Source organism: Lonchura striata, chromosome 1 (assembly GCF_050655825.1).
Source record: "Lonchura striata isolate lonStrDom1 chromosome 1, ASM5065582v1, whole genome shotgun sequence".
NCBI classification, from domain to species: Eukaryota; Metazoa; Chordata; class Aves; order Passeriformes; family Estrildidae; genus Lonchura; species Lonchura striata.
In genome coordinates this window covers 43,317,790-43,341,830 of record NC_140703.1, presented here as the reverse complement: position 1 = coordinate 43,341,830, position 24,041 = coordinate 43,317,790, and the positions used below count along the sequence as shown (strand labels likewise).

The following is a 24,041-nucleotide window of genomic DNA, read 5'->3' as shown; positions in this document are numbered from 1 at the left end:
ACCCTCAAAAGTTCAGTCTTGGCAAGAAAACTTAGTAAAGGTTTCAGCATAAGAAGTCGCCTTGAACCAAATTACCCAAGTGGTTAAAAGATCATGCAGCTGCTAACTTCACTAGTTGTATATAGCTTCCCAATAAATACACCTAAAAAATAATTTCATAATTTATGGGTTTGTCCTACTGCATGAAAAAACAGAACATGTTTCTGGATGTGCATAATAGTCAGATTCTGTTTTGTATCATCTCTCCACAGATAAACAATACCTCAAGTGCTTGCACAACAGCTTTTTGAGTGAAGAAATATGTATTTCTGAAAAAATCACATTCTATTGAGAATTCAAGAGCATTTAGCTCTTGCTTTTTTATACTTCTGAAAATATCATTAGCAACCTACATAATCCTTATAATATTTTATAGTCCAAACAAATATTTTCATTTAAAGATCAAGATAGGGCACTAGTAGAGCTGTAAGGAAGTTAGCAGAAGACTCTTTTTTTAGCTTCAATTTTGCTAAGTACTGAACTCAGCAAAGTGCATATTCCAGCTGTGTAAAGTATTTATCTTGAAAGAAACACAAGAGGATGTGGGCTTTAAGCCAGTAAAATACTCAATCATCTGGAATATCACAGGACAGACCAACCAAACAGGTTTCACAACTGCCAGGGCATGAAGGCAGCACAAAGCACTTAACTCAGTTGCCACAGCTTCTTATAACAGAAACAAACTTTAGTAGATTTTCTATGTTACCATTTCTTTCTCCTGCCAAATAATTCTTTTCTGAATCTCCAAGGATTCTTACTATTCATCAGATCCATCATAAAATCTGGAGATCAAATTAGAAAAAGGGTGTTAACACTGAGTAACATATTTTGCTGCTGATACATGTATTCACAATCAACTTTCATTTTTTCCTTTCTTGAAAAGCAGAAGGATGTCAGAATCTTAAATGCCAAGAAGGGAAGGTTGATATGGGAAAATTATATTTAAGAAGCACACACTAATGCACATAGCAAAAAAAAAAATATATCCACATAGTGATGCTATTTACATTAGCTTTAATACTCCTTGAAAGATCTTGGAAGTCACTGCCAGCAGTTATTTTATAGTATCAACAATCAGCAACAGTCACAAATATTAAGGCCTAGTAGGGAAAGAATGCCAAAAGCAGAAACTATCACTATTTGATGCATTCTTGCCTGGAATGTTCCATGAAGTTTCTTGCAATCTAACTCAGAATGGGCATTGTTACCACAAAGAACATACAGAGGACAACCAGAGGACAGATTTGCTAACTTAAAAGCAGAAACTAACTAAAGTGAAATTTTTCAAAGCAGCTGGGGAACAAAACCTGAAATAAAGAACATAGAAAAAAAAGATCTTAAAAAAATATAGCAAATCCAAACCCAGATAAACAAGGCAGGCAATATATACAGACAGTAGTTATTTCTCATAGAGCAAAAATTGCCATTGTCAGATAAAAAAACCAAGCAACAGGCATACAACAAAGGAAAGATTTTTGCTGCTGCAGAGCACACTTAATGGAACTCCTCACCTGCTGTCACAGACTGCTGTGGAGCCTAACAGGACAACAGGATTTCAACCCATGTAAGATAAATCCCCTCTGAAAAGGAGTTATTTGACAACCCTTGGAGAAATTTTAGTAGAAGGCTATACAATTTAAAGGTTCTCCTTGTCTGACTTATAGAAGCTCAGTATTTCTGTGAGGGTCACCGACTGGCCAGTTTTATTCTGGAGGTTTGAAGGCACGGTGCATGTCTCTGTGGGACTGCACAGATGCTGACACAACTCTAACCTAACTATCATCACAAAATCTGAAGCTTGCATCTCAGTAACAACAAGACTTAACTACTGACTACATTAATTTGTTTAATGAGGAAACAATCAGGTTTAGCAGAAGTGCTTATCAATTTATGGGGGTTTGTTTGTTTGTTTAAAAAAACCCCAAACTTTCCCTATACTTGACATCCTTTTAGAAGCAGAAGCAAACTTCTGAGAGATCAAATTCCATGTTGTAGATTTGGATCTCACCATAAATCCTCCCTCCTAAATTTCTCTGAGAAGCACAAATACAATTCTCACTGGAATAAATGAGGAGTTACAGAAGTATAAGACTTCGTATTTAAAGAGCCCATATACTTTTAATGAAGTTTAACAAAACAGTATGACAAAATTTCTGCTGGCAGTACGACGTAGGCAGCATAAAAAATTCTACTGCACTGATAGTAGGGATTACCTGAATGCTCTGCTTAGCTTCAGAAAAAAAATTAATGCCTACACTATTTTGATAAACAGTTAATTAATCAACTGTTTTAAGATCCCACTCCTACACTAAAAAGTGCCTGTTTTATAAGTACCCAAATCAAGCAAATTGAAACAGTAATTCAAATGTTAAGAATGGTATTTAATGCTTTTATAGATAATATTTTTTTTAAATTTCAACCTAAAGGCATATGTAGAAACTGAGATAGAAGTGAACTGCTCTCATAACACTTAACAGCCATATAAATTACTCAACACCTGCTTATATACAGAAAAAAAAAAAAACAAAAAACCTAAGTACTACTCATAGAAAGATATACAAAGATATACAAGTTAAAAATAAATCTCCCCAAATCACAGGTTTTATTTTACTGTGGGACAACTGTGACAAGAAGAAAGGCAAGAACTTGCGATACAACTGGTTTAACTTGATATCTGCCAAGAATCCAGACATAGGATTGATACGCAGAAACTCCAACTCCCACTGGTGCAGAACCTCACAGTCTCTGCCCATCTGCACTACACTCAGCCCCTCTTGCATATCCCACAAAGTGGCAGGGGGATAAAGATTTATATCACTAAATATGCTTTAAAAAGATAACCAAACCAACCAACAAAGAAAATATCAGGCCACTAAAACACCCCCCCCCGCCAACCCATTCACTAGTAAGAGTAACACTACTGTCTTGTGTTTTATTCCACCTGTACAAATGCATTGTTTTGTTCAAGTGCCATTTTGATTTACAAAGGGACAAGAGAAGAGTTTGTCAAAATATCATGGATTCCTTTGGGAACATTAAACGTTCAAGAAAACACTGTAAAACTGATGTTCAACCCAGCAACACAGTACTCAGAGCTCCATAATGACTTGTCAAGAGAAGTGACAAAAGTAGGCATGCAAGGGAGTTTTTATTGTAAAACAGTCTTGAAGTCTCAAGGTGCATTGACAACTCTGGCTTCTCATAGAGAGCATCAGAGAAGCTTTGGAGTGTCAGTGAGGAGAAGTTGTGACAGCATAATGCATATTTCACTGACAAATTATTTGGAAGCTGTCATAAAGCCGGTGGAGAAAAAAAATCCACATGATCTGCAATGGCATTTTAGTAAATTTGAAATGATTACCATTCCCAGGGAGATTTGGGATATGCTGCATTTAGAGACAAGAGTAAAATTAAATGAACCAACAAAATAACGAAATACATTGTTGCTGTGCTGTAGCAATGCAAACCGTATAAGAGTAAACACATTTTAACCTATTGTATTTCAGCTACACAGAGAAGACACAAACCAGAAAAAGTAGCACTATGTACAGTTATCAATATTGTACGACAATAAAAAAAAGGAAGTTCTTAGGTATGGAGCTAAAGGAAATCAGTAGATCCTGTGAATTTGTGAGTTTAATTTACTTAAACCAGAGACCAATATGTTTCTTGGATTAGAGAGGAAAAAGAATGGCCAAAAATTGTACTTTTACAAGACTTGTAATTTTTCACTTCTCAATTAGCCCTGAAAAAATAAATGCTAAACAAATTTATTGAACATAGCCTTAACATTGTTGTATTTCATCCTGCAACCTGGGGATAAACAGGTAAAGATGGTAAGACTTGGACAAACATCCCATCAGTTCATGGGAAAATGAGTTGTGTCACGCTGGCTAGGGTGCAGAAGATGGCATCTTCAACCAGCTAAGCAACAGAAGCTATAGCTTAAAGGGCAAACTCAAAAATTCTGTATGAGTGCATCAGGAAATCTCTCAGCATACAAAGAAGATTTGGCTATGTAAACAGGAAATATCCTGCTGTGTCTAAACGCCTCTTCACAGAATGAAATATTTTGGATTTCTCATTTGACCTTAGGCTCCCAAACAGCACAAAGATGCAGGAGCTCTAAGCTCATGTATCAGAAAGCCAACCATACTGACTGTATTTGTGAGAAAACTTTGTTAAGTCTATTGCCAAGCTTACATTTATGCCTACAAGAATCAGCTCAGACACTCTTATGTCAGTTTCCAATTAAACCAGTCATGGTAGTAGACAACAAAATACTGTATACACAAGAACTGTGAGAATTTTAAGGTTCTTTAAGTAGTTCAGGCTATCTCTATCTCAACAGGATAAAAAAGCTAAGCTATTAAACCCACTTTCCCGACATTAAGGATTTTTGAAAAATGCTGTTTTCTGCCTTTACATACCTGCAAGATGGCAACTAAAGAACTGAACATATTTAATGTCTGTATATATGAAAAGAAACAGTATTACCATCTTCAACTATTTGGTTTTGTTTCAATGTATATTTACACAGTCATGTACATAAACTAAAATAATACAGACTAGTGTTCAAAACTAAGAAAGAGAAATGAAAAAAAAAAAAAAAAAACAACAACCAAAAACATCCCCCCAAGACAGTTACTACAGCATAGCATCTCCATTTTGAATCACAATGCTGATACCAAAGTAAAGAGTACCGGAAGGAAACATCTGAGGCCCTACTTGCAAGTACTTTAAACATGAAAAACATTAAACTAAAGTAAAATGTCTTAAGGATGTATTCTTCACAGATTTCAAAGTTTCACTCACACATTCAAGGAACATAACTTCATGACTTGCAAGTAGACTGAAAACATTTCTTTTTAAGGCAAGAAAGAAACAATGTGATCAACAAGCCCTGCTACCCTGAACAGGAGTTTCAGGATTTAACACTTCAAGCCCAACAGGTATAAGTGAACAAGACTTCAACTTAGGGGGAAAAAAATCCAAACAATGTAAGATTTTCCAGCAATGAAAAGACCATTATAGTCTTAAGGAAGCATCTTACTAGCTTTGAAGTTGCATATTTATAATCTTAATTTATATAGCTTTTTCCAACAATTGGATCTTTATACACCTTGGTCTCTTAGCAAAACCTCCCATCAAGAATTTTTCCTTTGATATAGATAAAAATATAAATATAAACACAAAACATAAATATAAATAAATATCTAACTTGCAGATTAAGTAATGGTGAAAAACATGTGCTACATGGTGTTCATTGTCTTCAAGAAGCTGAAGCATGTTTATATGCTCTTCAGATGTTTAAAAGGGTCTTCTTCGTGCCTTCATGATTTTTCAGCATTCTCCAGAAAATGAGCAGCAGCACCAGACTCAACATCCATAAATGCAAAAACTATCCATAAAATCCTTTAATTGACACTTCTAGCATCTGTCAGCCTGCAAGCCCATGTTCACCTTATTAAATGCACTCATCTTTCCCTCCACCAGCCAACTACTTTTCATAGTCAGTGTTAGCTGCCCTGTAGGCATGCCACATTTGCTGTTTCTTGTCTTGCTGAAAATGACCCCAAACAGATTATGCAAGGACAACAAAGATTTGCTGTGATTTTAACAATTTTCAACTCTCAAAAAAGAAAACCATGTTTTCCAACACAGAAGTCTCACCACACTTCTTAAAAACAAAAAGCAAGGGAATTCCCTCTAAGAACCAGAGTGAAGCACTGGCCATTTTCAAGAAGAAAATATGAGAAGCTGCAGTGCATTTATTTCCTTGCTACTTCAGTTGGACTGGCTTACATTAATAAATTTATCAAATTAAGGCAACAAGTTCTGATATCCAATCTGTACAAAAATAACCAGTCATTAATTCCTAGACAAAGATCTATGAGCCAAAAAACATGACATCAGGCACTCATGATGCTTACCATACTGTACTATTTTTCCTTAGTTTTAACCATCAGGCTTGGTCAATAATATGTTGAAACTGGTTGACAGGAAAAAAAAATAACAGGAGAGGGGAAGAAATAGTACTAGCCATAGTACTGTATCTGCACATGGTTAATCAAAAATTAATATTCCCAAAGATTAATTTAACCCCCCCTACTTTGTTGTGGCTTAAACCAACTCTTGTTTAACCAGATCTGATACCAATTGAAAGCAGCCATTCAGTTCCAGTGCACAACCACTGTCTGGCTGAAAAAAACTTTTCCTAATACCCAATTTAGAGGTAAAATAATTTATAAATATTTTTTATTTACCCTAGAAGGTAAAATACTGGACAACACTTTATAAATGAACAGATGTATTTTTACACATATATGTTTTAGCATATCAGTTTCTTGGTGTTCTCATAACTTCTGTTTCCGCTCAGAATAAAGGGATTTTACCACTCCTAGGGTAAAGCTCAAGTCTTACTTATTTTGAGGTTTCCCAGAAGGTAAGCGACATGGCTCTGTAGCTTCCCTGTGTATGTAGGCTAACTGGTAACTCATACAAGGAGCATGGAAAGGTATCTTGTTTTTTTCTTGAAGCATCATTATACAACTTGTTTTAATGGCAGTGGTAGTTCTAGACATGAAAAGGTTCAAAAAGGGAACAATTTTTTTAAATTGATAACCTCAGGCTCAGAGCAATCTTTTTCAAAGCAGCAAGTTTCTTCTGCATGGTCCCTGCAACTTATAAGTAATTTTAGGCTTAGAGGAAAATCACCCCTCTGTAATATTCATGGATTTAAGGTAACATTTTATACATGTAAATTCCACAGAAAATGAGTTCTTGTGCTCTCTCTACTTCTATCTCTCTCAACTCCTTCTCATCCTTTGTAAACAAAGGTTAAAGGTAAATAAGACAGAAAAGGGTGAGAAGATGGAAGGAATGGACTTACAAAGGCATGTAACCTTTCTGAATAGCATGGAGCTCCAAAGGCTTTGAAAATACTGATAATCTAGACAGGCTTTTGAACATCAACATGTACCACCACAGCATCACGAATCTTTCTGCTCTTCCATTTCAATATGAACTGCACTTTTAAGAACTGCGGCTTCTAAGAACTGAACTGCACATATTTACACTGACATTTAGCCACTTCTTGAAATTAATCTAATTATTACAGGAGAAGAAAAAAAGTTTAAGTAAATCCATTTATCCCTTCTTGTGCACTTTCAATTACCAAACAAAGAACTTAAAAGGAAATGTCTTTACTAGAAACTCATCTCCTCTATTGGTTGTTTTACCAAGGATTTGTGGGGTTTTTCTGTGCATGGTGAGGTGAGGCAAAGGTGTGGCATGAGGAGTGGCAAAGGTGAGGACTTGGGGAAAAAGAACAAAGATGATTTTTATATTTGGTAATAAGCAAACAGGTTCTTACCCAGGTATTTTTGTGCAGAAAGCAGGAGGAAGGAGTCATCATAAAAAAATTACATCCTTAACTAAAATCTAAACAGGTCAGTTGAATGACCACCTCATCTAAGATCTACTGTAAAAAAATTAAAGTCTTTGCAGCTTTTTAATAATTAATTTCCCCTGTTCTTTTCCTAAGTTCACCTCTCCCCATGAACAACAAAACAATTCTCAGTCATGAAATGCCTAGGCAGCACGTGCTTGTTAGAAGACGAAACAAAACATTTCTCTTCCAAAGACAGAAGCACTGAAAGTTCTTGGAGAAGAGTTTTACTGGTTTACATGACAAGGTAGAGGCAGAGGGCAGCAGAGCTGGCTTCCAGGAGAAGACATCAGAAGCTGATCTCATGTCAGACAGATGGCTCAACAGAATCAAATCACAGAATCATAGAATACCAGGCCAGAAGGGACCTCAAGTGTCATCTGCTGCAACCTCTTGGCAAAATCACAAATAGGTTCTTCTTATTGTTATCTGTTTTATTTTTCATTATGTTTATTTCACTTACAGGCTTTTATAGTAGAAAATTAATTCTAATGGTGATACCTGCTTTGATTTACATAATATCTTTCTGAGACCAAGAGTACTTTTGTAAACAGACACTATAACATATATCTGGCATGCAAACCTCTCTTTAATGAACTTGCAAATCAACTAACATGTGCAGTAGAACAAACTATGACCGAGGCATTGCAGCACCTTGTATCCTGCTTTAAATATTGAGCTAAAAGAAGATAAGACTTAAGACATACACCATTTCCATACTGTTTTGCCATGTCTGAAATATATTAATCAAAACACTAGAGTGCAGTAACATGTTTAAGCTTTTGTGTCCTGTGAAATACAAGTTTGCATAATTCAGGAGAGGGAAGTGATTTAAATTGGTAACTTCTAACTAATCTGAAAAACTACACTGTAACATAGCCTAGAGTTTATAACCTGCTGTGAATATATCTTTCTAATTAAAGCTATTTGCACTTCACAGGGTGCCAAGGGGAGGCTACATTACTGCCCAACAGTACTTCAATTCCATATTAATGTGGAAGAAGGTCAATTTATTTTTCTTCAGTTTCAATATATACTTCATTGCTACTGCCTGTAAGATCCTGAGACTTTTGCACCTTTAATCATACACTTGAAGAATCCATAGCACCACATGGTCAAAGACCGTAAGAATTGATTTGATTTAATGATTGACATTCTCACAGAACATGGAAAGATATAACTTATGAAGACTATTATACTAGGGTTTTTTCCCTACTTTTAGAGCTCTTGAAAACTTAAAAGTCAATTTAAAAAGGCATAGAAAAGAGCTACTAAAATGACCAAGAAACCAGAGAACCTCTTAGAAAAGAGGATGTGAACAGCCTGTTCAGTCCAGCAAAAGGATGTGATTATTCACCAAGCAAATCCAAGTAAACAACAAGTTGAGTGAAAGGAAAATTAGCATAAACAAGTTTGAATTTCCAGATTAAATTTATTTTAATGAGTTATCCAACTCTCAGAGTAACAAGGCTCTAGAACAGCCTTCTAACAGAAATAGAAAGGATAAAAATTGTTTTTAAAATGGAACTTGACAAGTAGGGATTACATTATGTAATACTAGCAGGAGACTGGATTTAATAAAGTAAATCCATGGTACCAAATTTCTCTATATTCCAGACTTACTTATAATTACATTTTGAGAATATAGGAAAAATAGAAAGGCAAGATATAGCATTGGCTTACTTATTCAGTAGGAAGAAGGACTGTATTGTCCTCTGTATTTTTTTTTTCAGAGGATGAATACAAAGTTATTTACTATTACAGGAAACTGCAAATTACTGTAGCACTTCTGCCCACAAAACCCCAAGAGATCTGGACAAGTTCAGTGACCACAGCATCATATTTTCCATTGTAGTAAAGACAATATTCCTGAAGCAGCTGGTCTCTTATTAATAGAATTCATTTATCTTATTCATAGCAAATGAAGCACAAAGTAGACAACAAGCCAACTGGCCCATTAAGAAACAGATTATATTTGACCTTTCAAAGAAATCAGTTTAAAAATCCTATTTAAAAAAAAAAAAAAACATCTCCACAATATTTTTTTCAAGCAAAGACATCATTTCATATGGCATTTGAAACTCAAAACTGCTCCTTTGGTAGCCTGACATAATCCAATTACCAAGTTTCTCTAAAGAATACCAGTTTCAATATTAAGGCTTAAGAACACCCATGTTGAGTCATTCAACTTCTTTGTTAATACAGTAATCATTACTGACAGTATAGAAATTCACTTGCAGGTACTACTGGTTCCAAATTAAACATCATATGATGGCCAGAAAATAATGCACTCTCTAACAGTCCACTATATCCTGATATTTTTTTTCTTCACATATATTTGGCTAAAGATAATATGATACAGACTGCAGCTGCTTTAAGCACTAGAGGAAGCAGTTAAGATCCTTCTCTGGCTACCAACCAGCTTACTGTTGGTATTTCTGCATAAAAGGCAGAACACTGTTAGAAATGTTTTTGACATTTACATCCATAATCCATAGATAATGCAGACACCGTCTGAGGTTGCACAGGACCCTTCAAATGCCTATCAGAAGTTAGAGGAAAGCAATGAAACAGATAATTTCAAAAGCAAAACCCAATGTCAATGAGTAAGTTTAAATTTCCTTTTAGTGGGAAAAAAGAACATGTAAATACTAGTTGCAGAACAGGGCTGAAGTAGGCATGATGACCACGTGTGCTCCATGAAGCTGCTGCTGACTGTCATGAATGCTTACTTACTAAGTAAGTGTGACTCTGGAATATCCCGGAACAACACAGATCATATGGCCTAGTTTAGTTAGCATCACATCTTTATGTATGGCCATACTAAGAGGGAAATATTTTTTTAAATTGGGAAAAATGTACTTAGGGACTAAGAAATGTAAGCTACAGCTACATAAATAAAGGAGAATTACTGCTATCAAACTTCAGCTGTCAGTATTCAGTCTCGCTTCACTTAGAATCTGGAAAAGACATTGCAAAGACATAATCTTATGAAAATATGTGAGGCAAATATATCTGGGAAAATGCATCTCTCTGGAAAGATACAAAGGTTTGTTTTCTTTGTGAAAAAATGAATCCCCAAAGATCATAATAAAAAAGATCATAAATTCTTATGCTGTAATTTTGTCCTTTTTTTTTCCAGGGAGCTAATCCCCAAAATGTCCCTATGTATGAACAGGTTCATCACTGTATTTTTATTATTAGGTTTAGTAGAGAAGTGAATCATCCCTGAAAACCCTGAAATATGCCAAACAATTTAAGAGTCTTTTTATGGGTGAAATTTCAATAAAACCCTGTTAAATAACATCCCCTTGCACCCCTTGCAAAAGACAGCATTTCCATCTTGTGTCTGTTTCTCCTTATGTCAAGTAATAAAATAAAACTAATGACTGCTAGTAAATTACAAAATTCTAAAGATATCTGCTAAATCTTACTTATATTACATGTATATATAACATCACATCTCCCCATTACTATTTGCATCATACAAAGATACTTGAAAAAGTATTGTATTACTTAAAATAGCTGTAAACATACTGAACTTTCAACCACTGAACCGAAAACTCAGGCAGCTCTCATCTTCAAATATTTGAATTTGACAGTACTTAAGATGGAGAGAGCCTAAAAAATCAGAGGGAGAAACAGAAGGCTTCTGCACACACTGAGCAGAAGTGTGTTAAGATCACCTGTACAAGATAAATGTCATTTTCCTGGATTATTAAATACAAAATTCATTAACTTTGGCAAGTCAGTAAGCCTATTATGGAAATTAAAAGCACACAAGTAATTCTATAATGGAATTTCCTATATAATCTATAGGACAACACCCTAGAATAGGTTGTTTTTTCAGAAGATAACTACAAAAAAATAAGTACATGACTGGCAAAAAGTATAGGGAAAAACAGACTTGATGTTTTCATTGAAAACAACCTAGAATGAACAAGAAGAAAAAATATCAATTCTGCCTTAGGAGTTATTCTACAGCTGGACCTCACAATGTGAAGCATTTAAGCATATGCACTTTCAACATGCACCTGAAAGATCTATTAAATTAGGTGGCTGAAGAAATTATGAACTCAACAGTTACCTAATAATCAAGAAGGCCAGTTATAACAGGAAAGAATTTGTTCTATAAAGCTTTTTACCCTCTCGATTCCTAAGTTTACAACAAAAAACCTCTTCTGGGTGCACTAAAAAACTATATGCTTCTTCTTAAATGTACCTATATACAGGGCTAAAGCCCTGTCAAAAGATAATTTTTTTTATATAATAGGCATTATATCTTACATGCATAAACTAAATCTTTCAAGAGATAGTAATGCACTTAGTACCTCAGCTGATTTGAAAAAGCAAGTGTAGTCCTAATACTAATTGTAGTAAGTAGTAATTTACTAATAAATACTAATTGTAGGACAAGGCTGAAGCAGGCACAATGGCCATACAGATGGGATGCTAACCTAGCTAAACTGAAACATATAATCTCTGCTGTTCTGGGCTACTCACAGAATCCTGCTTATTTAGAGAGACAATGTGCAAAAAATGCTAGGAAAAAGACTTTATATTAATTCTAGCTTTATCAGTTCCTACTGTATTCACAATAGTCAACTGAAGCTTCATGGAACACAGTATTACAGCTCTGCATGCCACCTTGGAAAGCAGCTCTCTCCAGAATTAACGTAGCAAAACCACATTAAAATAAAATCTGACTCATTTTGGTACTATTCCAAATAAAGTGCAAAATATTTGCATACTACGTTGAGTGTATTTGTTCTACCTTCAATTTATGTGGAATCTGCCAGGTATTTCTAAACATTGCATTGTTACAGTAACTTGAATACTTGATTGTGAAAATATTAAAATTTTGTAACACTTGTAATACAGAAGTTTAATTTTACCTGAAAAACCATGGACATGCTGTCATTTCATATATTAAAACTTACATTTAGCAACCTTTAGAATAATATTGTGCTTTCTAACTGCATTGAGTCAGTTTCACTGTCTCTTCTCTAAGCATGGTCAGGGTGACATGTTCCAAAACTCACATCCATTGAAGTTCTACAGCACAGTCCAGTTTTTTTTTTTACCCCACCAGAACTGATCCTACAAAATGATGTGTAAATAAATATACTAGATCACCTACAGATAAAACTTGGTAAATAATGCCTGCTTTGTTTCTAGGCTTTAAGGTTATTAAATATTCAAAAATCAAATAATAGTTATCACTGAACTCAACTACTTCATAATTTGATTTTCAAACACATTTTAAGAAATTTGAAAAAATAAAAGGCTTGTAAAAGTATTTTACTCTTCACTGATTTTAAAGATGAGTAGGAGCCACTAATTTGCTTAAACAAGTCAAATTTCTGTGCTCTAGAAATACACAATAGTGCTACTTGCTGTAAAAGGTACACTGTTCTTGCAGCATCTACAACAGAATCTTTAAAGCCTAAGTCTAGGACTTCTAAATTGTTGAGAAAAAATCCAGACATTTTCTCAGCAGCCCTAACACAGGAATTAAGGCAATATTCTACAGAAGAATGACACAGTCATGAAATCCAGGGATTGAAATGAACAAGAAGACAAAAATTTCTTACTATACCAAAACAGATTTTATTTTTCTAAGGCTAAAAGACATAACATTCTAGGTCAATATATAGGATACAATAAGCATTGTGTCAAATAGAACATTTGAATTAAAAGGTTAGAAAAATCATGAGAACTTACAAATTAAGTAGTTCATTACTTGAGATAGAAATATTGTTCTAAATCCTGCAAGGACTCATAAGCGTTCTCCACAAAACTAATGGGATTACTCACTTCAGAATCGGGGTTCAAATTACTTCTCAAATAGAATATTTGTTCTACTGCAACCTGTCTTTGAACCTGTCAATCATAAAATGGCTTGTGGTGGAAGAGACTTAAAGATCATCAGGCTCCAAACACCCCCACCATGGGCAGGGACACCTCCCACTAGACCAGGTTGCTCAAGGCCCACACAACCTGGCCTTGAACTTTTCCACAAAGGGGGCACCCACAGTTTCTCTGGGCAACCTGTTACAGTGTCTCACTAACCTCACAGTGAACAATTTCTCCCTAATATCCAATCTAAACCTACCCACTGCATTACCCCTTGGCCTATTCACTGCATATCCTTGTAAAAAAGTCTCTCTACAGCTCTTGTATGCCTCTCTTTAGTTACTGGAGAGCTGAAGGAAGGTTTTCCCAGAGCCTTCTCTTCTCCAGGCTTAACAGCCTCAACCTCAGCCTGTCTTCAGACATCCTAAGAAGTTGTGTTTGTTCATATTTGATCTGCACCTAAAAACAGTCAGCTCTTAGTGTTAGTCTAGGTCAAAAAAGTACTCATGTGGTATCCTAATCTGTCACTACTATTTTATTGGACCAGGTTTGTAATAGTAAGTTATTGCTACTTAGAACAAGCTCAGAGTTTCTGTTACACGGAGAAAACTTTTCAGCAACAAAAAAGGCTTAGAGTACAAATAAACTTTTTTGCCTGTAAACAAAACTGCACCAATGAGTTTTCAGAGATACAGACAGACTGATACACACACACACACAAGCACTATTTCTGTGTAATTGGTCATCTCACATCCTGTGGGCGTGGGTTCAAGAATTTATTAAATTTAATATAAATTCACATAAGTTGTTAGACTTGTACCCAGCTACTCCTAAAACTTAGATGTGTCCAGAAATACATGCATTTATATGAAAAAAACCCTCAAAAAGGCAACAGCTGCTTTATGTAAAGGTAATAGTGTAAATATACAGTTGATGCCTGAACAAGTACAATTCAACCCTACTGTTGGGCAAATAGAATCCTCACAATTTTTACCTCCAAGGTAAGGACACAAACTTTGAGTTTACACTCTGGGTCGGAAACAGTTCTTAAGAACTGCAGAGCTCAGAGCTCACCTGTTCCCTGTTCACATAACAAGCAGTACTGCTACACCTAACCCTACAAAAATTGGCATACCACATCAGTGTGGCAGATATTTTTAAGGATGAAAGTGATTCTTTCCTTTGTAAAGGAAAAGAATGCTGTAAAAAGAGATGTTATAAGTAACTTCTCTGCTCTCTGTGAAGGAAAACTTTGGGCAACAGGTGAGAGATCCAAAGTCAAAGAAGTAAAGACAAGAAGTGGGTGACAAGGTTTACAGGACAGGAGGACAAACCGAGTCCAGTGACGCTCCTGGGCAATTCCTAGCTTTCACTTTATGATCTTCAGAGCATGACTGCTGTTTTCACGTCCCAGAAAGCTGTCACTGCTCCACACAGAGACCTTTAAAAGCTCTACACTCTTCGTGTTTACCTCTGCTCTCAGAACTTCCAAAATACATAAAAGTTAATCAACCACAGGAAGACACCACATTACGGGGGGGAAGATATAAACTCTCCCTATAAATCCGCTTCATTATGTCGCTTTGCCCACTTATTACGAACATCTTCGCTATCTGAAGACACGCAACTAGCAGCCAGCGTGCCGCAACACTGCACGCCTGGTCCGCAGCGTCCGGCGATATCCACCCGGCGCCTTTCCGCCCCAGCCCCGACCCGGCTCTGCCGCAGCCCCGGGCGGGACCACCTGGCCGCCCCGCGCCGCCGCCCCGGGCCGGGCCCGCCCGGCCGCCCCCGCTCCCCCGGGACACCGCCCGGGACACCGCCCGGGCCGCCGCGGGCGAGGCGGGGCACGGCGGCGGGGAGCGAGGGAGCGGGCCGGAGAAAGTTGAGGAGGCGCCTTTCGGCGGCTGCCGGCAGGGGAGCCCGCGCCCGGCGCCCATTCAAACAAAAGAAGCCCCTTCTCCTGCCAGCCACCGCCGGTCCCACCGCCCGACTCACTTCGCAGGGCCCCGATCAGGAGGCTTCCGTCCTTAATCAGCTCCTTGATGAATTTGTTCGTCCTCTCCAGCTCGATCTCGTGACACTTGAGGCGCTCCCTGAAATCCGGGCTGTCCAAGTAGGAGTCGCTGAACTCCAGCGTGGGCAGCCCCATGGCAGCGCCGGCGGCCGCAGCCCCCCGGCCGGCGGCGGAGGGAGGGAGGGAGGAACGGAGGGAGGGCCGCGCCGAGAGACGGCGCCGAGGGCAGAGGGGGAAGCGGGGGAGCGGCGAGACGAGGCGCGGCTGCCGCCTCTCCGGAGAGGCTCCCGACCCGCCGCACCGGCCCGCTGGCAGCGGCGGCGGCGCGCTCCGGCCGCTGTCACCCAGCTACATCGCTGCCCGCGGGGCACCGCGGGCTCCCAGCGCCGCCGCCGTTCCGCCGCTTCCGGCAGCGCTCGCTCTTCCTCCCTGCCCGGCGCTAACTCCAGTGCGAACCTCCCCCGGCCCGGCCGAGGAATTCCTCCTCCTCCCGGCGCGGCATGCTCACACGCCGGGGACGCTGCCCGGCAGTGCCCGCCCCCCGCTCGCCGCCCCTCCGCGCTCTGCCCTCCAGCGGGGACGGCCTGCGCGGCTCTGCGGGATGCGGCGCTCGCCCTCCTCCGGCTTTGGGACAGCAAAGGCGGGAGGGAGGATCCGTCACCGGGGCATTGCAAAGGGTGTGCGCGGGGGAGACCGGTTTGTGGCGGGGTTAAGCGGGGTTAAGCCGCGCTGCTGGGGCAGAGCAATGGCAGCCCGGGGCTCCTGCCTCCGCTGGAGGAGCCGCGGCCGGAGGCAGCCAGCCCGAGCGGGCTTGCTATGCCAGGGAATGCTGCTGGCACCTCGGCCAGCCTGCCCCGCATGCACGGCGGGGCACCGCCCAGGGACGGGCAGAGACGGTGGCAGCGTCCGTGTTCTGCCATAGGGCTCGGTGGCTGTGAAGGGGGTACAGATGAGCGAAATCCATCCTCGATGAGCGTCAAGACTGGTTTTTGCCGCGAAGTTGGTTTTTACAAGTATGTGAGTAGGCTTTTCACAGTAAACAGAAACACTTTGGTTGATTCGTGTGTATTTATCTGGAGTGGTTTATCCAGACATACCGTGTAAGTATGTATACAAATGTTACATACTGGATTTAAGGAGAGCTTTCTGTAAACACACCTTTAAGTTGGCAACAACTCAGTTGGAAACAACCATCAAGGCATAGCCATGAATTGTACTTCAAGAAGCCCATCACTTGCCAAAAATGACTTTCAAGAAGACACTCCCACGAAATCATTTATCACCATGTCTACACAGTTGAATATGGAAGTGCAAGAAGGTTCAGTGCTCCTACATGCTGTAATTCCTTAATATAATTTGTGGTTTTCACACTTCCTAACTGTCATCAAAATTTACCTCTTCGTATTCACAATAGATTTTTGTGAGTGTCAAAAATGCAGAAGAGACGCTGCCATTTCTACTAATACAGCCTGCAGAATTTCTTGAAGTGAAAAAATAATAATTCTCAGTTTTCACAAGGCTGAGACTTTCTCAGGACAGAGTTAGCTGTCAGTGTTGATACTAATAGACCCATTGAAGTCTCTTAATTTGTAGTGATCACAAAACTGCTCATTAACATTTTTCCTATTTTTCTAATAGGAGGAATAAGACTAAAAAGGGCTGCTTCTTTCCATGCTTTTGCAGGCAGTAGCATGTGACTTCGTTTGTCAACTAAGAAACTTTATTTAGAATCCAGTTTAACTACTGGAAGGATGTTCCATATGGAGCTTTTTTCTGACTATTAAAAATCTCATTTTTAGTCTACATATGGTCTACAGGGTCATTTTAGGCACAGTTGTTCTCTCTTCAATGACATCTGGAACTGAAAATATTCCTTGTCTTCTACCATGTTTATTCTTTGATGTAGCTTTAGAATACAATAATGTAATCTCTTAACTCTTCCATACAATGCCTGAAATAAAGCTTTCTGTCATACAATAAAATATTAATTTCCATCTTTATTCTTGTTGCTCTTGTCTAAGTCTCTAAGTTTGATTTGATCTTACTTCATCATAGTTTACTGAAATTGTATGCAAGACCTTGTTCAGTCACATTAATGACTATGTTACTGAGCTAAACACCTTTGATGAAGATTGCATTTGTCTACTTCACCGTAAAAATACTACTGAGCTTCACTAAGTCTCTTAGATCTTTCTTTTCCTGTCTTCAACTAGCAGATTCCAAAGTGAAAACGGAGGCATTTGTTAGTCCCAAAACCATGTACTAAGCATTTTAGTTCAAAGTATTTTTACTGACTAGTGACTGATTTTTTACTATATAATGTTCTCATCTTTAGAAGTTCCATAACCATATTGCTGCTTTTGATATCAAGATCATGAGTGGAAATGTTAATGAGACAATATTAATAGCATAGTCCCTCCAAGTAACGTACCATTATCCATTTAACTGGTTCCATGTTTCTCAGAATAATCCATAGCTTTCTCAGCTGAACTGAGAATTTCTCAGCATACAGTGTATCAAAGTTCATGTAAAAATTCTACTAGTTCACATGTACTACTGTTCCCTTTTTTTAGCAAAAACCTTCATTTTTAAGAAAATAGATTTGTTAAGAATTATCTTTGCTTCATAAGGCAATATGTGGCCAAAATAACACCCAATCCTGCATTATCTTCCACTCACAAAGAAAAATCTTATAGTTAACCTGTGAGCTTAATGAGCATTTATGACTGCATCTGGAGGAGGATCTGGTAAATGAGGGATCTGGCCCACTTGCAGAGTTCAAATAACAAAAAAAGTCTTGATGGAAAGATAAGTCCTAGTGTATGTTTTGTGTTGGAGTTGGGTGGGACCTTGTAGTTAGCTGCTTTCTAAAGAAAACAAGGCATTTGAAGATGTACTTGGGAAATAGAGGCCCAAACTTTATAGTGAGCAGGATAGAACTGTATTTGGTTTGGTTTCTTTTTTCTTTTCTTTCCCTTAGAAGATTCTTGCTCAGTGCCCTGGTAGAAACAGTAGGTTTTATAACTTGAAAAGATGGGAGAAACTGGGAAAGCCTAAACTTTTCAAAACAGCATCTTTCTTGTAAACTAATAGAATGCTAGAAGAGAGTGAACCATATTGGGATACAATTTATACACCTATGTAGACAGAAGCACCAGTCCGTCAAATAGAAGGCTCTAGTAAATGAGTTAGCCTGGTGTTATTACTAGCTATGAAGAGAAAAATTAAAAATGGGACACTTTTTTTTTCTAAGCCCCGGGGAGCTTTGTCCTGTTTTGTCAACTTCTATGTTTGTTACTCTAAGCTCATTCTGATATTTTACATGCTAATGAGGTCAGATCAATTACTGTGGATTTCTCCTTCATCTTAAATGTAAACATTGAACTGTAATTTCCAGCTACCAGCTTTAGTCTGACTCTAGAGGTTACCTCAGGCCTATTTCTAGGCAGCCTGGGAAGAGGAAAGGAGAGATGTGTCTGAGTATTTTCTACAACAGCACCTGTTCCCTACTGGTAGGGTGAGGATAGGGCTGCACACGCAGGCTCCAACATTTGTGTCTCTTTCCTCCTGTTAGGTGGTATTAATCTAGGCTATTAATGCAGAGAAGAACTGTGAGCGTCTCTTATCTACTGGGGAATATTTTAGGATAGAGACTCTGCCAACTTCCTTGTTATTTCTTCTGCCTCAATGTACACAATTATGGGAAAATTACTTATAGAGCTGTGTGGAATTGCTCTGTCTTCAGAAAATTGCTGCTTTCCCTTGAGAGACTGTGGGATTATAGGCAGAAAAATACAAGGACACTGATGCTTGTAAGTCCTCCTGAACTGCTTAAGTGTACCAGATTAATTCAGTACATATCCAGCATAAAAAATATTAATAGAATAGAAAACTCTGCTCAAGCAATTTTTTACAGAGTATTGAATTTTTTTAGCTCTCTAAAGAATTTGTTTTACTTAAGTTTCCCATAGGTTTCTTCTAGGGAATTGCCAAGTTTCCCTGGAACTTGCTGGGATAAATTCCATTAAAATTTTCAATTTCTCCTTATTAATTTAAGATACTACATGCTAAGCTTATGTTGGTAAACAGTGTTAAATTAAAAAAAAAAAATAAAATTCATGTGGAAAGTAGGTCTAACTTTTTTATTTCCTTGCATGTATAAACTGAAAGTAATAGTACTCTGTCTGGAATACAGTCTCATGTTGTTAACTGACTGCTAAATTACATAGCTGCCAATGTGTTCTGTTTGTTTTGTTGGTTTGGGTATTTTCACTGCAAGTTAACATTGCCAGAGGAGGAGAGTAGCTAGACAAAAATCATAGTTTGGAAACCACGTCTTGTAATTTAGTATGTACAGACCATATTATCCTGAAATATTGGTCTCTGTGCACAAAGGTCAACACATGTGCATTCCTATCAGTGTTTCAGATTGTCATCAATAATTACAGATTGGTAAACTTTCTTGAAAAAAAAGGTAGTGTTTTTAATACATGAGCTAGCTCAAAGTGGTTTGGAGAAGCTTCAAACAGTGAAGTTCAAAGTTGGAATTAAAAATCATGTTTAGTAACTCTTATGCTGTGTTTGCTTAAGCCTCCTAGGTACTTCTGGGTTGAATATGAATAGTCCCTAACTGGCTGTGGTTCTGCCTTCTGGTATGCTCAAAATAGCATTTACTTCAAGAAGTAGGTGCTTGACACCACGTGAGTTACAGACACTTGAAACAAGCAGCTCCCAGCTTCCAGATCAGATGGATACAGTACCCCTGACTGAGCAGATGAAGGCTAGTCTGCATTCTATGGGAAGGAGTAGATGTGGCAGCTTAAAAATCTGTAGCTTAAAAACGTGTAGCTTAAAAATCACAGCAAGGTAATGAGGACTGCATTATGTATCCTAATACCTAAAGTATTAGCCTATAGAGTAGGAAAGCTGAATGTTAAGTACCTGCAGTCTTGGTTCACAAGAAGGGGGAAACTTCAGATCGCATTTTGGCTTGCATTTCTTCTTGAAGCTTTTGGGAGTTCCACTCAGCATGAAAAACCTTTGGATCACTCTCCATGTCTATATACAGTAGAGGAGTACCTTCATTCTTTAGTTTTCACTTTGGAATCAAAGCATCTGCGAGGTAGTAGATGTACCATCTTAATTGAAATTTGATTCATGTACTCTTTGGTGAGATTCTGTACTTGCCTGTATTTTTCTGAAAATAACTTTTTTACATTACTGATTATAATTTATTTAAGTAAGTAAACAATGGGACTGTGAAAATCATCATCAAGGTGATGAACACCAAAAAATTAAATTTTCACATCATTATCCACAATTATTTTTTCATATCCAGGATCTGGTTCCCTAAGTGGATGCCTTCCTTACTAGCCTTGTCACTTGTATCACTTTGAACATGAAAGAAGAAACAGGCTATAGCAGACGTAAACAAATTCTGGTCCTGCCCTTAGTCAGCAGACTGCAAGTTAGTACTAGATAAGGACTGGGTAATTATATGATCTTGATGAGCAGCTAAAAGGCAGGGTATATTCAGCTCAGCCCTGTGCTACACCTTTGCACAATGTTTGGGTCAAAGTCGATGTCTGCGGTGACTGCAGGCTGTGTAGATATCAAGAAACAGCAATTACAGAAGGTGCCCGAAGGAAGTTCAGTCACTTTGGAAGATTGTGGTAGAAAGGGTGCCACAGAAAGCTTGGCAGTAGAAGGAAAGTGGACAGACTGCTCTGCTGTCTGCTTTATCACGTGTACCTCTACTGCATGAAAACTAGATAGATGCAGATTGCAGCCATACTGTGTAGGGGAAACAGACCTCAAGTGACAGCAACTGGTGTCACACATAAAGTCTTTGCTATGCTTCTTGGGTTTTCAGGAACCTAATCACATCTATGGACAAAGGGCAGTGAGATGGCATCATTTAAACCAGCTAGTAGTTTAATAATTTGATTTGCAGGCATGTAAGGTCTTTAAAGGAAAGGTAATTGTTAATTTCTGATTTATCTTCATACATCACTGTAAATTTGAAATAGTAATTGTAACCTGCACCCTGTACACTCAGTAGAAGAAGATGCTAGTTTATCTCTGCTGTCTGTCTGTTAAGATATGACACAAATGTCAGCAGGGCCAAGAGCTATTGCATGCTCACATTAGTTACTATTCACTCCTGCGAAGAAGACTGAAGTCCTTTCCAGTCAGTACTCTTTAGCACATAATTTGCACTTAGGTTGACTCAGCAAATAACTGGGAAGGCTTTTTGTGATACAATGTCCTCTTTTTTGGGTGTCTTGATAACTGCTAGATCTGTTCTAGCAGAGCACCTGTGGGAATTGAAGGGACTTCATTAGCAGCTCCTGACAGTGTAACAAGCAGTGTCAGCCTATTGCTAGTACTTCTCTGTGCAGAAAGAACACAGTAGAAATGCCCATCCAAAGGGCAAATCTTGCAAGCCTCTTGGCAACCATAAAGCAGTGAAAGCATTTACCAAGTAAAAGGCTGGATTCAGTTAGGAAAGATAAATCAGGACTAGGCCAAGTTAAACACAGTGATAGAAATGCTGGATGACACACGAATTATTGGTTTCTCAAAAGCAAGCCCTACCCTGAAAACTAAATTTAATTGCAGAAAATTTTACTCAGAAAGTAATGCAATTCCAGAGAAAATACTGAAAAAATGCCATTTTGGTGTTAATCTTGAAGTATTTTTTTCACTGATCTAATTATGTGCTTACAGCGGTACATAAACCAGAAACTAAATCAATAATTTATTTACCTGAACATTTTTTCTAATTCTCTGTTTAATCTAAAGTTCTGCTTTTGTGCATGGTCAGAAGTGCCTAGGTCTTGATAGGAATAAGTAGTTCTGAACTTATGAGTTCTGCCTGAATCCAGAAAAAAGGTATTCTTTATTCTTTATTCTTTATTCTTTATTCTTTATTCTTTATTCTTTATTCTTTATTCTTTATTCCTTATTCCTTATTCCTTATTCCTTATTCCTTATTCTTTATTCATTCTTTATTCCTTGTTCCTTATTCTTTATTCTTTTTTATGGCATATAAGGAAAGAATAATTTATGTGCCTACTCGTTGAAGCCTACAAGGATGTTTTCTAATCCTGTCCTTCTTTGAAAACTAGTCAAGTAATTTATGTGAGAATCACTGATTCTCACATAAATAAGTAGTCCAAGAGTGAAAGACACAGGCTACTATTCTGGGTGTTTGGGTCAGATTTAGAACAGAATGCATGCAATGAAATATATTTTTCTTTTTGCAGGTAGGGAAATGGAGACATTAATAATGCAGGAGCAAGTTACTTCCATAAACTTGTCCACACTTGGAAGTTTGCTAAAGTACTTATTGTAGAAAAGCAGTGTCCCCTTGAGGATTTACAGCAAAATTATCATCCTAGAATAAATTAGGGATAACTATCTCAGTAAGTCTCAAAATGCATAAAAGAAATATAGTGCAACATTAAACTTCTCAAGATTTTTTTAGCTAATGTTCTTATTCCTTTCTTTATATGGGAACTCTGTTTTTGGGTTTTTTTTCCCATTTACTTTGTAATTGATAACTGCTATGACATAGATTTTTCCCTTCATCCTCTAAAATATGTGATTTACATTGTAATTTCCAAAACATTGAAGTGTTTACTGCCAAAAGTAAAAAAGTGCTTCTTGTTTTAGTAAGAAACCAAATCAAATAGAAAGTGAAGTTTGTTTTTCATGGCTCCATCTATGAATGCTCAATAGATCTTCATGTGAACAAGGGAAATATGCTCTTTCTTTGAACTCTGTTCTCTTCTCATCAGTGTTTCATTTTTTCTTTAATTCATAATGTTTTCATTACATTAAGAGAACAACAGGGTATCCCTCCTGTAGATAGTGGAATAGCTATCTGTCCTTATACTTTAATCCTCAGGGTGATTTCTTTTGTTTGAGTTAAAGCCCTCTTGGTTTTGAGTTTCATAGAGTGTAGAACCAGAAACGTATTGATAGTCATGTCAGATATGTTACAAATATATTTAAAAATAAACAAATCACACATCTAAAAAGCTATTAAATTAGGCTATTATAGCCAGCCTGGGTAATTTTTTGTGTAATTGCAAAGACTTATATAGAAGATGGTCTGCAAGTGTTGAAATTATGTTTTCTATGATGTAAACCAATTCAGATTTTCATTTTTCATTTTCAATAACCTAAAAAATTGAGTACTGCCTATTGATGAATGCATATTTGGGAGAAGAGGAAGAGATTGTCCTCAGTCTATTTTACATGTGGCCAACAAAACTATCTGGTTTTTCTCAGAGCCATGGGAAATCAAGCTGTGATTCAAATTGCTGTTAGTCAGTTTTGCTATTCAGTATAGAGTTGCTTCTATGTGGTCCTTGTCTAGCACTATAATTATGCAAATGATACTGGCTGAAGACAGATACCTTAGAAAGCAGATGCTCCTAATCTGGAATTCTAATATTAAATTATACATTGCCAAAAATTATACACTTGGTAGCTCTCTCCTCCTTGTATTGGAAAAAGAATACTTTTTTTTTTATTGTAATAACTCTTCCCCCTCTTCCCTCCATTTCTGAAAATAAAAATTTAAGAGAGGATAAAAAGAGGCATATAGTATGAATTTTCTCTCCTAAATCACCCCCGAGAAAGAACTTGATTGCCTCTTGTTCTCAATAT

General features: G+C 37.7%; 1 protein-coding gene across 1 annotated transcript in view; it reads right to left on the bottom strand.

Moving 5' to 3' along the window:
• The window catches only part of ARHGAP42 (Rho GTPase activating protein 42), a 139,257-nt gene extending 123,353 nt beyond the window's left edge, over nt 1–15,904 (bottom strand). Inside the window, exon 1 of the mRNA XM_021529328.3 lies at nt 15,344–15,904. Within this exon, the coding sequence (XP_021385003.3) occupies nt 15,344–15,497 (154 nt within the window). The 5' untranslated portion in view covers nt 15,498–15,904. The remainder of the gene's footprint in view (nt 1–15,343) is intronic.
• Between the last annotated feature and the right edge of the window lie 8,137 nt (nt 15,905–24,041).